Raw genomic sequence first — 17,368 nt, forward strand, 5'->3', positions numbered from 1 at the left:
CAGCTCAGGCTATACAGACCTCCATTGTTCTCACTGTTTTTCTCACCCACGTTATTGATAATCTTAGTCCAGGTAAGAGATTAGTAGATGGAAACATTTTTGAATACATGGATCCAAGAGCTTTGTCAATGTAGTCCCTAATTAGGTACTGTATTGGTCTAATACAGTGTACAGGGGCTAAAGGGTTTTCGTGGGCTCATTCCTTATGGTATGATCAATTCACACACACGAACAGGCTTTATGATTATCATAATGATATTCAATTGACTGTTCTGATGTAGCCTGTTTACTTTTCCCGTATGACCTCGTCCCTACTGCTCTGAAGAAAGTATCCATGCGCAAATGCTGCGAAGCAGGGAAGTTCACATGAGTGAATCTGTAACCAAATGTTGTACACAAATTATCGCAACGCAAGTGCCGAGTTTATGTAGCCGCTGGATGGCTAGCTAGCCTGCCATTGAAGAGGAGAGAAGACAGCACTGCAGACAAGGTGCCACGATGGAGGAGTTACTAGCAATATAATGACATTATTATCAAAGCTAGGTAGCTAATTATGCCACCGGCATTTTGATTAGCACAGCTAGCACACATTCTTTGTGTCCGTGTGGATAACACATTTTAAGCCAGGACCAGTCTAGCAATATGAACATAGCATGCAGCCTACCTCTTGCAACAAATTATTGAACCAGCTAAGCTAGTTCTCTAGATAACTAGCTTGGTAACTACACGGCACTGGCTGTCAAGTGGTTGATGGTGGAATTAGCTAGCTAACGTTACCTAACGCGTTAGCTAGCTAGCCTATTGCAAGCCTAACATTGCCCCCCGCCCGCAGCTGTCACCCGGAAGGCCGCTGGTCAGGGGTGGGCCCGGGGATTGAACAACTTTCCTTGCCTAAAACGTCTGGATGGACCGAGTAAATATAGCTAGTTGCCTATAACTACCATACGTGTGTATATATATATATATATCGCTGAGAATGGATTCCTCTTTGGCCTTCGGACGTGACGAGCAGTGTTTGGCAATATCCTTTTAAAAGTCTGTGCCATTTTTTTGTTTTGCTTTTAAAACCTAGCTAGCTTGCTAGCATAATGGTAACTAGCTAACGTTAGCTTCCTTAATATTGTCTAAATGTTTAGGTTTGCTTGCATTTTAATGTAAATAAACAGTACAGTTTATGTAGCTAATACTGTCTTGCAGGTCAAACATTTGGGTGTGTTACTCTGAATATTTCAGATGTTTATTGATTTGATAACCCATTTAGCCTAGTTACTAAACTAGTTAGATTGGAATGCTATGTTCAGAATTGCATGCCATTGTTGGTGGAATGGCAACAGCCTAACGTAACTAACGCTTGCTTTTTGCTTCTGTTTCCAAAACAATGTAGCTATCAATGTAACCAAATAACCCATTGCTTGGCCCATACAATCTATGGTCATGATGCCTTACTCTTTGAGGCTTGTGCAAATGTACTAACTTTAGTTAAACAACATTTTGTTTCTTGAATAATACCACAAGCATTAGATACATTTGAAGAATTTCACAACAGCCTTGAATAGACAACAGTCTTGAGTAGTTAGTGGGTAAAATATTTGTTCACAAAATCATAGTCAATATTCTGTTCACTAGGCCTATTTATAGTTTTATGTTCAAGCAGGGACACAGACTAGTCTGCCCTAGTCTGTGTCCCTGCCCTCTCATGATTGCTGCTGGTTCCTTAATAGTGATGTTCAAACTGTAAGAGGACAGGAGCTAAGGCTGTCTGGTCAGAAGGAGCCCAGGCTATTGTCGCTGATTGAGTGCTCTGGGGAGTTTATGTAAGTACTAACAATAGAGAACTCATTGTCTGAAATGTAATGTAAATTCATATCTAGGGCTGTTGTGGTGACCGTATTACCGACCGCCACACCGGCAGTCATGAGTCATGACCGTAGTCAAATTCCACGTAACTGTTGAGTCATGGTAATCTCCTTTTACGCACTCTGGACATGCGTTAGTAGTACCCAACTCTGTAGTACTGTCAGGTCACTAATGGCCTGGTACTCGGCACTATATTGTCCCTCTAACCACTCTCACAATGCAAATGCAATTGAAAATCACAACAAACACTTGTCATCAAAACAGTACCATGCTTTTAAAACTCACCTACTGTGATTGATCAATTTGAAGAAAGAAATTCAACAACAGGTTGAAACTGAGTGGAAAACATGGTCGTGTTTTCTAAGCCAAACGCAAAGAAATGGACAGCGCTTTCTAAGGTGATGATTCATTCTGAACACCAAAGCGCATGGGCCTATATATGACCCCCAGATCTGAAAAAAAAAAAACGGAATTAAAATAATGATTGTGGCATTATACAATACATAGCCTAATATCCTACCACATATTACGCACCGCAGAAAAAAACCTATTTAAGATGTCTTTGGTACATAATTGGTCTAGCCTCTACTGCAAAATTAAACAAATTCTAGTAATCGCCTTTGAGCGGACTGTATTATGCATACTGGATGGACTGGTTACCTTATGCTACAGTCCAAACTTTCTATCCATGAGCCTGTAGGCGATGCTGTTGGTTCATTGATGGTGCAGGGCAGCTTAGAGTTAAGCCCAAATCAATCAAAAGCGGTTTATTTGGTTCTTAAAAAAAAAAAAAAACACCTGGAATTAGAATGCACTGGAGTGACCGAGAGAACAGACGGCCACGACCATCAACAGCGTTAGAAAGCAAGTCTATTTTTCTAGCCGTTTTGGGTTGTAAGCTAAGGTTTATCAGTCAAATAGGCTACATAGGCTGCAATTGTTTTCAAATATCTGTGTTTGGCATTTTTTTATATTTTCATAGTGACTAGGCTGACACCTTTAGCTAAAGAATATCTCACCACCGAGTGTTTCTATCTCCTCCTCTGTTCTTCATTCCTTTCTCGAGCATGCAGAGTGAGTGGCTGTCAACAGTTTAATGAAATATGTTTCGTTGTGAAAACATGTTACTATAGATGTTCCCGAACAGATTTCACTTGGTTTCCCAAATGTAACCACTGGGTAGCTGCTGGAACAGGGTTGGAGAGTCCATGGCATACAGAGTTTGGGTGGAATATCCCCTGCCACGCAGAGAGAGGCTGCATACTACTCAAACAGTGGTTGATGCCTTAAAACTTCTTATGGCTGCATCCCGCTAACGGGATCGATATGACAACAGCCAGTGAAAGTGCAGGGCGCCAAATTCAAACAACAGAAATCTCATAATTAAAATTCCTCAAACATACATGTGTTTTATATCATTTTAAAGGTAATCTTGTTGTTAATCCCACCAAAGTGTCCGATTTCAAATATGCTTTTCAGCGAAAGCACTACAAACGATTATGTTAGGTCACCACCAAACCACAATAAGCACAGCCATTTTTCCAGCGAAATATAGCAGTCACAAAAAGCAGAAATAGAGATAAAATGAATCACTAACCTTTGATTATCTTCATCAGATGACACTCATAGGACTTCATGTTACACAATACATGCATGTTTTGTTTGATAAAGTTTTTACAAAGAGTTTACATTGCGCGTTACATTCACTAGTTCCAAAAACATCAAGGGATTTTGCATAGCCACATCGTTTCAACAGAAATACTCATCATAAATGTAGATGATAATACAAGTTATACACATGGAATTATAGATATACCTCTCCTTAATGCAACCGCTGTGTCAGATTTCAAAAAAACTTTACGGAAAAAGCAAGTCATGCAATAATCTGAGACGTCGCTCAGAACAATAGCCAAATTAGCCGCCATGTTGGAGTCAACAGAAACCAGAGAATACATGATAAATGTTTCCTTTGATGAACTTCATCAGAATGCAGTCCTAGGAATCCCAGGTCCACAATAAATGCTTGATTTGTTCGATAATGTCTGTTATTTATGTCCAATTAGCTACTTTGGTTAGCGCGTTTGGTAAACAATTCCAAAGTCACAAAGCGCGTCCACTATAACGTGGCGAAATGTCCAAAAGTTCCATAACAGTCAGTAGAAACATGTCAAACGATGTACTGAATCAATCTTTAGAATGTTGTTAACATACATCTTGAATAACGTTCCAACCGGAGAACTAGATTGACTTCAGTTGAGCGATGGAACGGAGCTGCCTATCACGTGAACGCGCGTGGTCAGCTCGTGGGAGTGGTGACTAATTCCTGTCTCCTTCGGCCCCCCTTCACATTAGAGTCATCAGACAAAGTTCTATTGACTGTTGACATCTAGTGGAAGCCGTAGGAAAACTCATCAATATCTCGCTGTAATTTCAATGAGAGCTTGGTTGAAAATCTGGCACCTCAGAAAAAATCCAAACAGGAAGTGGAACTTCTCAGGTTTTTGCCTGCCCTATGAGTTCTGTTATACTCACAGACATAATTCAAACAGTTTTAGAAACTTCAGTGTTTTCTATCCAATACTAATAATAATATGCAAATATTAGCAACTATGACTGAGGAGCAGGCCGTTTACTCTGGGCACCTCTGTGCACCTTTCATCCAAGCTACTCAATACTGCCCCTGCAGCCATAAGAAGTTAAGGTATTCCTAATGTTTTGTACACTCAGTGTAGTCGCATCATGCAGCCCATATATGCTTTGATTTCTTAGACATTCTAAGGTTTGTATCGTTCACAACTAAAGTTGTCAAATAACTCTAAATCTAGCATATAGGACCTTTTACGCTCAATGTAGCCACTTCATATGTGCACTCGCTCTGGAATGGTGAAAATATAATTTCTATCTTATTCAGCTAAGTTAAATTATATCCTTCTTACTATAAAATCATATAATATATAATAATGGCACAGGACTTATAAGCATCTTGTCTGCTAATTGAAGTAGCCTACAGCCTATGGCATGGCACATAGTCAGATAACAAACAGACTCATATTTTGTTGTTATGAAATTAATTTTCTTCATATCATGTTTCTTTAGACCTAAAATAAATAATGGATTTATTGTGACGGTGTATACTAAAAGGCTTGGAGATGCTAAAAGTGTTAACATTAATTAACATTCAATTACCGTTAGACCGGCAGTAATTTGCATGACAATTACCGTCTGACAAATTTTCATGACCACCAAAGGCCTATTCATCAAATTAAAATCAAATGTATTTATATAGCTCTTCGTACATCAGCTGATATCTCAAAGTGCTGTACAGAAACCCAGCCTAAAACTCCCAATCTGCCTTTCTCACACAGACTGGTTCGACAAACATGGACATAATGATGAGTTGTGGTCAGGTTTATTTTTGTCAAGCTGTGGTGTACAATTTAAGATGACACACTGCATTGCAAAACCTCTTCCGCTCCGACTGCTAATTTTGCAATGGCATTTTGCTTTTGTGAACCATCTCTACAAGACTATCTGCAGAACCACCATACCAATGATGGCTGTGGTGCTGTGTATACTGTAGTCTACCTTGAATAACGAGGTTGCGTCGTTACAATTTTAGCAGCGTGATGTTTGAGGTGGAGCGACAATTCCCAGGTATGCCTCTAGAGAGAAACAGTGCAGCACTACAGCATAAAGCAATAGACCTCAGTGCATCCGCTGTGTCCTGATGGGAGTTCACTGTCAAATGCACGCATGCCATTTATTACAGATCTCGGATATCCTAGTGGTTTTCACGTCAGAATCTCACGTTGATGTCGTCTGCTGCCGAAGTGGCTTTTCCTGCAGTCAGATGTTTCAGTATAAAAGTGAAAAGTACTGAACTCATGTTGTTTCTGAGTCCTTAATATGGACAGTCAGGAGCAAGCAGAACAGCCACAGTCTCAATGTTAGGCCCACTGTTTACAGCACCAATCTTGGCTTCACACGAGGAGATTCTCAGCCTGCAGCTCAAGCACATGGTTGCTTGTCGGATGTTTTTGTTTAGCGAGCAGTACGACTCAGGAACATTACATCTGGTGTGTGGCAGAGAGAGGGCAATTAGCCCCAGTACCAGCCACTGTATTATACCTGCATTCCACCACCATGTCCTAGATTCTAATGAGACTGGCATGAGAGCTACCTAAATGCATCAAAACTGTACATACTGAGCTAAGACCTGCTCTAGTCTGAGTAGTAGGCCTATGCTATGCTCTCATAAGCTGAGAGAGGTCCCAGGCCCTCTGTATGACTAGCCTATAGTTAGTTACCAACTTGGAGGAAACGTGCTGAAAGTGCTCGTAAGGCAGTGATTGCAAGGAGAGGTGCCAGGAGGGGATGATGTCGGTCTTTTTTCAATTATGTCGCGTATTGAATTGATCGTTTCTTGCTGGAATAATGGTGAGGGACACGGGTTGTCATGGTAATAGAGGCCTACTTGTTGATGTTAAATGTAGCCTAAATTACGAGGGGATAAAACATTGTGATTTGATATACACTGCTCAAAAAAATAAAGGGAACACTAAAATAACACATCCTAGATCTGAATGAATGAAATATTCTTATTAAATACTTTTTTCTTTACATAGTTGAATGTGCTGACAACAAAATCACACAAAAATGATCAATGTAAATCAAATTTATCAACCCATGGAGGTCTGGATTTGGAGTCACACTCAAAATTAAAGTGGAAAACCACACTACAGGCTGATCCAACTTTGATGTAATGTCTTTAAAACAAGTCAAAATGAGTCTCAGTAGTGTGTGTGGCCTCCACGTGCCTGTATGACCTCCCTACAACGCCTGGGCATGCTCCTGATGAGGTGGCGGATGGTCTCCTGAGGGATCTCCTCCCAGACCTGGACTAAAGCATCCGCCAACTCCTGGACAGTCTGTGGTGCAACGTGGCGTTGGTGGATGGAGCGAGACATGATGTCCCAGATGTGCTCAATTGGATTCAGGTCTGGGGAACGGGCGGGCCAGTCCATAGCATCAATGCCTTCCTCTTGCAGGAACTGCTGACACACTCCAGCCACATGAGGTCTAGCATTGTCTTGCATTAGGAGGAACCCAGAGCCAACCGCACCAGCATATGGTCTCACAAGGGGTCTGAGGATCTCATCTCGGTACCTAATGGCAGTCAGGCTACCTCTGGCGAGCACATGGAGGGCTGTGCGGCCCCCCAAAGAAATGCCACCCCACACCATGACTGACCCACCGCCAAACCGGTCATGCTGGAGGATGTTGCAGGCAGCAGAACGTTCTCCACGGCGTCTCCAGACTGTCACGTCTGTCACATGTGCTCAGTGTGAACCTGCTTTCATCTGTGAAGAGCACAGGGCGCCAGTGGCAAATTTGCCAATCTTGGTGTTCTCTGGCAAATGCCAAACTTCCTGCACGGTGTTGGGCTGTAAGCACAACCCCCACCTGTGGACGTCGGGCCCTCATACCACCCTCATGGAGTCTGTTTCTGACCGTTTGAGCAGACACATGCACATTTGTGGCCTGCTGGAGGTCATTTTGCAGGGCTCTGGCAGTGCTCCTCCTTGCACAAAGGCGGAGGTAGCGGTCCTGCTGCTGGGTTGTTGCCCTCCTACGGCCTCCTCCACGTCTCCTGATGTACTGGCCTGTCTCCTAGCAGCGCCTCCATGCTCTGGACACTACGCTGACAGACACAGCAAACCTTCTTGCCACAGCTCGCATTGATGTGCCATCCTGGATGAGCTGCACTACCTGAGCCACTTGTGTGGGTTGTAGACTCCGTCTCATGCTACCACTAGAGTGTAAGCACCGCCAGCATTCAAAAGTGACCAAAACATCAGCCAGGTAGCATTGGAACTGAGAAGTGGTCTGTGGTCACCACCTGCAGAACCACTCCTTTATTGGGGGTGTCTTGCTAATTGCCTATAATTTCCACCTTTTGTCTATTCCATTTACACAACAGCATGTGAAATTTATTGTCAATCAGTGTTGTTTCCTAAGTGGACAGTTTGATTTCACAGAAGTGTGATTGACTTGGAGTTACATTGTGTTGTTTAAGTGTTCCCTTTATTTTTTTGAGCAGTGTATTTATTTTTTGAAGTTGGGTGTACTACTTACTGAGCGATCTCCAGCGAGCCTTTTTGGAAAAGAGTGTCTCGACTCGACACATTCCGACAAGCAGCCAGGGTTGAATCATTTTCCACAACTCCACAGTAATCACATTTCCTGGTTAGAGTTGAACGGATGTGTGGACATGTTCTGCCGAACCCGATGCCCTGGCTGCTGCTGTAAAGTCATTGTTGGGGAGTGAAACATGACCGACATTAACCCACGTAACAGCTCGGGCAAACTCCATTTGATATGGATTTAAGCTCAGGCCTTGTAAGCATTTCATATGAGGTTAAGCTGTCTTTTATTTGAGTGTCTTGCATGGATTTCAATTGGAATCGACTTCAGTTCGCTGATGCTTTGGCTGTTGCGTTGTCATCATCAGGGAGAGAGAGATATATGACCCTATATTAACCCTAGCATCACAGCTCTGAAGCTCACACAAAAAGACCTAATCATTTACATTTCCTTTCATTGCACTTGCATTTGAATGTCCTGCATGAAACTGCAAAAGTTATGTAAGTTATTTAGAAATGTATTTTTTTCCTCCCTGTTACATTTTTTGGAGATGAGGTCCATGAAATTGCTATGACAAAACCTCTCGCTCACTGTATTGCGTGAAGTTTTATCCAAATTGGATCAAATTAAACTTTTTAGCTGAAAACCAAACATTTAGGGTGCTGTATCCAAATATAATTTCCTCTTCTCCCTCCAGGTTAGGTGTTTTGGCTAACCCTGATGCTGTTGTGTCCTCTCCCGTACCTCAGTTGTCCATACCCATCAACAGTCATTTTCAGATAGTGCGACGTAAGTGAACATATGGTTTGTCTAAGTTATCCTTTGAGACTAAATTCCATGCAGTTTGTAATGCAGCCTAAGTAAATGATTTGGAAATGAACTTCCGACAGGCTAGTTTTCCGAGATTTTTATATGATATTGTTGTGCTTCCAGTCACGAAACAGTTATTTGTGATGCAGAGCCCCTCTCTCCTCAAAATCCTGCAGGCATTTCACTTCACATTCCTTAACTCCTTACCACGGGAGCAGTATTTACTCAAGGTTATTGCTTGTCGTAGTGTGCAACAAGTCCAAGGCGCTTTCTTTTCTCTTGCTAGACAGCATTAAAAGTCAACAGCTAGTAGCAAGAGCCTATTGGAACCTTCTCACGACATAATCCCCCCCCTCTTTTTAACCGCTTTATTTCAGAGGCCGAAGAAGCGCTGTTCATTGACTTACCATTAAAAAGTAAGTATTTTCTCCTCATACTTCCATTTAAAAAAAAATGTGCATCCGTCTTGATAGGAATTGTTTCTAATGGAGATTTACTGTAAACAACGGATTTGGTTGTTGTTTCTACCCTTTTTATAATACGAGCATATGTGCAAGACCAGTGTTGTGGCAACAATACTACAATAAAAACATTTCAGTCGGTTGTTACAGCACTCTACATTCAATTTGGCTACATTTTTAGAGCATGCAATGCCCTGAGCTCCATGTCTGGATGTGTCTGCAGCATTATTTGGTTGCAAAAGTTGGTCGTGAGTTGCCTATGGCGATGGTGCAATCTGCACTCGGTTGAAGTGGGTCACTGTTTCCAAAATCACTGTTTACCTAATTTTGTGCTTAGTGGGTAGACATGCATGTAGACGTGGGTATTGTCTCCATGGTTGTGGTGAGTGAGTCAATGGTATATTTGTGGCGACTGGAACTCATTTATCCATGTGTTGTCTGCATGTCACTCCTGCCCGTGTCACACACTATGTCCAGCAATAATTGCCCCTTGGGAATAAAGTGTTTTGAATTGAATGGGTCTGTGGTGGCCATAAGGTGAGTCAATGGTGAATGTGTGTTTGTTTGAATGAATCTGTCTTTCTCCCTGCACCTGCAGCTTGCATTAGGATTCGTGTCAGAGGGGAGAAAGCCCCAGAGCTGGTGCTGGAGTTACAGGACGATGAGCGCAGCCAGTCTTTCTTCTCCCAGGTGAAGAGAGCCAAGCAACAAGGTGAGCCAGTCTCTCTCTTTTTCTCCTCTCTCACACTGCTCAACATTACCGAACCGAACTGACGTCCCTACTCCCTTGGGCATGTATTATTCACTTGCACTGCTTCATGTTACTGATATATCTCTACATTCTCTTCTCTCACGTCGAACCCATGCCTGCCTGTGACATTCCTCAGATATATTTAAGCTCTGGGGAAGAGTCTACCAAGGGGATGGGGCGGGGGCAGAACGGGGCGGTTACCTTCGGTCGCACAGCCTTAGCCATTATAAATGCAGGTTCTGGAGCAGTTTGGCTAGATGGGCGATAGTAACTGTTCAATATGACAACCTGCCCTTTAAGTTTTGAACAGTTCCTGTCCGTGTCAATGGTTGCCTTGGCATCGCTGGTTAATAATTGAGAAAGCCCACTGTAATGAGGTCACACTGATACATTGTCCCAAATGGCACCTTATTCCCTATATAGTGCACTGGTTTTGACTTGGGCCCATAGGCTGCACTATGTAAGGAGTAAGGGTCCCGTTTGGGACGGCGTGTCACAGCGAGCTTGTAAAAATATAGCAACACAGCCTCTTACATCAACCAGCTCCTTCATAGTGGCCATAGTTTCAAGATACCACCCAAACTGCCCACGCGCTGTCTGTCTGACTGTCTCAAGTGGCACCCTATTCCATGCACAAATTTTGACACATTTTGACCACTGGATCCCCATTAGCTTTTGCAGTAGCAGCAGCTACTCTTGCTGTCCACAAAAAACACAGAACATGGAAAGTAACAAAACACTGATAGACTGATAGACAAGGAATGTCACACAAATTAACCTCAAATTACCCCTTTTTCCCCCCAATTTCGTGGTATCCAATTGTCCCATCACTGCAAACTCCCGTATGGACTCGGGAGAGGTGAAGGTCGAGAGCCGTGCGTCCTACGAAACATGACCCAGCCAAGCCACACTGCTTCTTGACACAATGCCCGCGCTTAACCCGGAAGCCAGCCGCACCAATGTGTCGGAGGAAACACCGTACACCTGGCGACCGTGTCAGCATGCATGCGCCCGCCCCGCCACAGGAGTCGTTAGAGCGCGATGGGACAAGTACATTCCGGCCGGCCAAACCCTCCCCTAACCCGGACGACGCTGGGCCAATTGTGCGCCGCCCCATGGGTCTCCCGGTCACGGCCGGCTACAACAGAGCCTGGACTCAAACCAGGATCTCTAGTGGCACAGCTAGCACTGCGAGGCAGTGCCTTAGACCACTGCACCACTCGGGAGGCGTAATACATTTTTTTTAAAGGTAATTGTTCAGTTTGCTTGAGTAATTGGAAGGGAGTTCCATGCAATCATAGCTCTGTATAAAACTGTGCGTTTCTGTGAATTCGTTTTGGACTTGGACTGTGAAGAGACCCCTGGTTGCATGTCTTATGTATTGGTATCTGAGCTGAATGTTATTTGAGTTTGCAGACAATCTGGAATTTGTCACAGTAACATTTCTCATGTTGTTGATATTAGTTCTTTATGTGCAGTTAAGGGCAAGGCGTTCTGCTCTGTTTTGAGCTAGCTGCAGCGTTGCTTGGTCTTTCGTTGCAGCACTTGACAATATTAGAGGACAGTAATCGAGTTGGGACAAGACCAGCGCCTGAACAACTAGTACAGTTGATTTTTGTGTCAAAACGCAGAACATCTTTTTATAACAGACACCCCTCCCCATCTTCACAACAACTTTGTCAGTGTGAGTTGCCTATGATAATTGGCCATCCAATGATATACTTAGGAGTTTAAGTCAGTGCAGTACAAGTACAAGCCCTTCTCTAAATGCATGCTGAAAGTCAGTAGTTAACTTGTGCTCTGAAAAATTGCAGGCAGCAAACTGATTGGGTGGCTGTTAGAGCCAGCAAAAGGTGCTTTACTATTTTTAGGCAGTGGAATGACTTTAGCTTCCTTCCAGGCCTGTGGATACACACACTTCTTTAGGCTTTGGTTAAAAATATAGCAAATAGTGATGGCGATACAGTCTGCTACCATTCTCAATAGTTGCCCATCAAGGTTGTCTATACCTGGTGCCTTATCATTATTGATTGATAACAGTAGTTTTTCGACATCTGCCACACTAACTTGACCAAATTCAAAACAGCAATCCTTCTCTTTCATTATTCAATATTTTACCGTAAAACTTAAATTTAAGTTTTATTCGTGCTTAAATCACTGAACCCAACAGGCTTTTATTTGAGTCAGCCTTTTTTTTCATAACGCACACAGCTTTTGCTCATTTGCATAGTAAATGTTTTAATTCCATCAATTACAGTTTCACTTCCAGCATTTAAATGACTTTCTTAATTTCCTGCAATAATGTGTTGTCATTTACACACTGTCAGGTTTATTTTGTCTCTTTCGGGAAGATACGTTTTCTTCCTTGACAGAATAATTATTCTCATGTTTGACTGCATTTTTCCCAGCTGATTTTCTGGGTCTGTACTCCCGAAGTTGTTGACTGTTTTTGTGTTGGCCAGTTAGCTACATGTCTATGGCTAGCTATCAGTTCTCAGCTGTTAGCAGCGAATGGCTAGCGGTTTCTTACTGGTGATATAAATGGATGATTGACATTTTTCTGTTGTCATTACTGAATTATTTAATGTAACAAATCAAACCTTAAACCTCGTCAACAATTTGTTTAGACCCACCGTTTATTTGAAACGGGCGTTTATTTACTGAGATGTGTGCCGTTGCACGACAATTTAAAGGTCAGGTGGCTATTTGAGACTGCGTTTAATTGAAGTTTTACAGTGTACGAAAATATGATGGTTCACTGTAACATTGTAATTTCACTTTACTAGTGATATAGTAATTGAAATGATTGACAATATAGAAATATTTTGTTATAAATGACCCGTGAACTTAATTTCAGGTACTCCAAAGTATTTCTCCGTTGTGTTTTATGTCATTTGTCTTTGTTTTGTCATGTCATTTCTTTAAGTTTAGTCATGACATTTCTCAATTTACAGTATATCACTCCATCAGCTGAGCAGCCTGACTTGTTTGCCACCTCTTTTGCATCATGTTCTTTGAACCAATTTTTCAATTCATCATCAATGAATTGGGAGCTTTAACAGTTCTCACAGCTAGTTTCTTAACAGGTGCATGCGTGCATGCTTGTCAACAATAGGCATTAATCATTTGACAAATACTTCCAGTGCTGCATCTGGATTCACTTGATACTTCCAGTGCTGCATCTGGATTCACTTGATACTTCCAGTGCTGCATCTGGATTCACTTGATACTTCCAGTGCTGCATCTGGATTCACTTGATACTTCCAGTGCTGCATCTGGATTCACTTGATACTTCCAGTGCTGCATCTGGATTCACTTGATACTTCCAGTGCTGCATCTGGATTCACTTGATACTTCCAGTGCTGCATCTGGATTCACTTGATACTTCCAGTGCTGCATCTGGATTCACTTCATACTTCTAGTGCTGCATCTGGATTCACTTCATACTTCCAGTGCTGCATCTGGATTCACTTCATACTTCCAGTGCTGCATCTGGATTCACTTCATACTTCCAGTGCTGCATCTGGATTCACTTCATACTTCCAGTGCTGCATCTGGATTCACTTCATACTTCCAGTGCTGCATCTGGATTCACTTCATACTTCCAGTGCTGCATCTGGATTCACTTCATACTTCCAGTTCTGCATCTGGATTCACTTCATACTTCCAGTGCTACACCTGGATTCACTTCATTACACTTCAGACCAACAAACATTTTTCACATCTTCAACAAAAGAATCCTGAGAACATTTTGTATGATCTCTTTTAAATTACTTGAGGCCAAACCTTTGGTACTTTGGCTTTCCGTGTTATTGCCATAATGTTATGGTCACTCCAGCCAATGGAAACTGATATTGCTTTGAAGCAAAGCTCTGCAGATCAATAGAAGGGAATGTCACAGATCCAATATTGGTATGCACTCTAGTTTGTTGAGTGATAACCTGAGTCATATTACAGGCATTAGTCACAGTTAGACTCTTCCTCTTGAGAGGACAGCTAGTTGCTAACCAGTCAATGTTCATTTTACCCAGAAAATGGACCTCTCTTAACATCACACACATTATCCAAATATTGACTGTTAGCACTTGGTGGCCTATAGCAGCACCCCAAAAGAAGAAGCTTTAGATGAGGCAGGTGAACTGCAACCACAACACTTGAACAACATTCGACATGAGATCCTCTCTAAGCTTTACAAGAATATTGCTCTGAACATATCTAGCGACATCTCCCCCATAGGCATTCCTGTCTTTTCTGTAGATGTTATATCTTTGTATTGCTAATGCTGTATCATCAAAGGAATTATTTGAGTTTCAGAGATGGCTAGTATATGAATGTTATCCAGTGTCAGCAAGTTATTGATTTCATGAACCTTATTTCTAAGGCTGCATATATGGGCCTTAGCACTTTCCTTGGTAGTTAATCGGAGCTAGACATAATACGGAGAGAAAATAAATTTGTTTGGCTCTCTCATTCTTCCCAGGCCTTTGGTGAGGGAGGGTGGACAATGAGCCTGTCTTTGTCAATGTAAGCAATGTTCCCATGCTCACTGGCAGCTTTCTTAGCTGGGATAAGTTCTTTCCGCCTCTGGTGCACAGCTTCAGAGAAGTCCTGGTTGAGGAAGATGTTGGTTCCTCTCAAGATCTTGGCTCTCCCCAGAACAGCCATCTTGTCTTTATACCTCAGGAACTTGACCACTATTGGCATGGGTCTGTCACCTAGGCTGGTTAGATGTTTTCCAGACCTGTAAGCGCGCTCCACTTCAATCTTCGTATGATCCATCTGCAGCTTTTCACTGAGCATTTTTCTTCATACGGCCCAGTTCTCATATGAAGACTCTGGAATGCCATCCACAACGATCTTATTCCTCCTGGATTGTCCCTCAAGATAGTCTGTTTTCCCAGTCATTGTAATAATGATTCACAGAAACTGCTGATGTCAGCTTGAGATGGTCAATAGAAACAAGATGGCAAATTTCATAGAAAAATGGTTTGGATCCTTTTGAAGGGAGTAGTGATATTGCTATTGCATTTCTCCTTAGATCCACTAAAAACTACATTTACTGTACTCTGAGGTCATTCTTGGAACTATACACATTTGAAAGACTGCACTTATTGGTACTATGCAGGTTGCAACTTGTACAGAAATGCTGTCTTATGTAAGTCAGAACATTTATCTCTTAAGTGATCCAGCGTTGCCGTCAAACCCAAGGCTCTCTTTTTTTAATGTAATTCTTTTTTTATTTTTTTCCTCCAGTGGAGTCCAAAAGCACACAAATCAAAGTGATGGATCCCATCGTACCGGCTCCCATAATGTCGTCTCCTCGCAAAGTTTCTGCCCCAGTCCCACCCATCCCTCCACAAAGAGGGATCCACAAAGCTGTCAACTCTCATACCAAGCCCACCGGCGTACCGCCACCGCCTCCAAACCTCAACAATAGCTCTTCAGCTAACCAGACCTGCACAGCTATGGATACAACCTGCACAGGTATGGATACATGGATAATATAGTTTAAATTGAATGCATTTATATACCGCTTTTCCAGCTGCTCAAAGCGCTTGACATTGTATAGGGTAAACTCACCTTGTCCCCCACTTATGTCTAGCACCCACCTGGGTGATGGTGCTGCAGCCATTTTACATCAGCACACAATACAGTGAAGGGGTGAATCAATACTTGTTGAATGTCACAGGGTTTCTCACATCTGAATCTTTCCATCTCAGCAGATAGACAGGACACAGCTCTCTCCCTGGCCACGGACTTTGGCTTTGAGGACAACTTCAACCACTCCCTCAAAGTGGAGGAGAAGAAGAACCAGCAGAATCGCATTGTGCCCCCCCGGGAAGCCCCTCCAGTTCCCCCTCTACCTCCACGTAAAGGCTCGTACACTCCCTCCAATCCTCTCCCCCCTGTTCCCATCCCCACCTCCAAAGACAGAGCCTCGTCCATACAGGCTAAAGATGCTGCCTTCGTCACGCCTGCCAAAACAGAGTGAGTGGTACCAGTAGGACCGTCCCATAGTATGCCCATCCTATTGGAGATATTTTCCCGCCTACAGAACTGTATTTGGCTTCTATTGGTGTCAGAGGGCCTCTATTTATTTCTAGAGGGCCTAGATCAGTAGTCACCAACCTCATTGAGTCAAGATCACTTTCTGATTCTAAAATAAAATTGACTTAAAAAACATAGGCATCTGCAACATTAACCTATTAAAAAACGTTCTGTAGCAATAATGTTTGTGCTGTAGGCTATAGGCCCAATAATTATCACTGCATATTGGCTATACTTGAATTGCCTTGCCAATGTTGTTCTTCTCAGACCATTTTGAAATTATATTGCGAAATGTTTCGTATTTGATCACACTGGTAATAGATAATTTGTTCTATTACTTGTGAGGCAAAGCTGAGCGAGCATAATAATGGGCTTTTTGTTTTGTTTTACTGGACTGGTGGCTTGCATCTGATTGTCAGTCTGAGGGGAGGGAGGGAGAGAGCAGCGGTAAGGCTGCCTCTCACCCGACTCACCGTCTCTCCACTCTCCCTCCTTTCGCTGAGGAAAAGGGGACACAGTCTTCCTTCCAGCTGATGGTCGAAATTCAAGTCGCACTGCATTATTTCTGCCTCATGCACCAATTCATGTTGTTATTCCTATGACCAGAGAAAGTCATATTTCTCAAATATATCCCCCAAAAAAGACAAGCCGTTAATGATAACACAAGCTTATGGAAACATTTTGATATACTCATTAATTGCAGCTGTAGTGCTGGTTGTAGCGTGAGTGGAAGTAAGCAGAATGGCTTATAGAAAGTGTAAAGTGTTTACAGTGCTGAATAACTTAAACATGAACGTATGCCAAGTTCTGCCTTAAGACATATGAAATGGTTCACAATGGGAATACTTTACCTTCCTGGCCCTAAGGCTGCTGAATCAAGTGCACCTACCTCCAACAGTGCAAAACAAAAAAATAGGAACACAAGGCTTTATTGTTGGCTTTTCTATAGAAATGTTTGGTGATCGCCTACGAATGCCTTGGAGATCTCTCGATCGATCGGTTGGTGACCACTGGCCTAGTTGTTGATGTGTAGGCTTTACACCCCGCTTGGAAAATAATGATGTGGAAATACTGTGGTGATGACTTAGCTCATTTGATCTTGCAGTCTTAGGACTGCAGTGGACCGGCCCACCTCGTGGAACGACAGCCCCACCACCAACAGCATGCGGAATGCCATGTTCTCCACTCAGGCCGGCCAGAGAGAGTACCTCATTAAACACCGCCTGGGCAAGAAGGAGAAGGAGTATGTGGACATCAAGGACTTCAGGTGAGTGCCCGTTGGTTTGTGGAGGTGTTT

At 42.7% G+C, this 17,368-nt stretch overlaps 1 protein-coding gene across 3 annotated transcripts in view; it reads left to right on the forward strand.

The window, feature by feature from the left end:
* Positions 1-378: 378 nt before the first annotated feature.
* Positions 379-17,368, forward strand: part of ocrl (OCRL inositol polyphosphate-5-phosphatase) — a 39,889-nt gene continuing 22,899 nt past the window's right edge. For 2 of the 3 annotated variants that reach the window (XM_039012045.1, XM_039012047.1), the window contains exons 1-8: positions 379-1,021; positions 1,732-1,814; positions 8,699-8,790; positions 9,189-9,227; positions 9,871-9,984; positions 15,277-15,507; positions 15,744-16,011; positions 17,177-17,338. In XM_039012045.1, coding sequence (XP_038867973.1) covers positions 977-1,021; positions 1,732-1,814; positions 8,699-8,790; positions 9,189-9,227; positions 9,871-9,984; positions 15,277-15,507; positions 15,744-16,011; positions 17,177-17,338 — 1,034 coding nt within the window. In that variant the 5' untranslated portion in view covers positions 379-976. The remainder of the gene's footprint in view (positions 1,022-1,731; positions 1,815-8,698; positions 8,791-9,188; positions 9,228-9,870; positions 9,985-15,276; positions 15,508-15,743; positions 16,012-17,176; positions 17,339-17,368) is intronic. The other variant, XM_039012046.1, reaches the window with a different exon arrangement.

This window comes from Salvelinus namaycush, chromosome 17 (assembly GCF_016432855.1).
Source record: "Salvelinus namaycush isolate Seneca chromosome 17, SaNama_1.0, whole genome shotgun sequence".
NCBI classification, from domain to species: domain Eukaryota; kingdom Metazoa; phylum Chordata; class Actinopteri; order Salmoniformes; family Salmonidae; genus Salvelinus; species Salvelinus namaycush.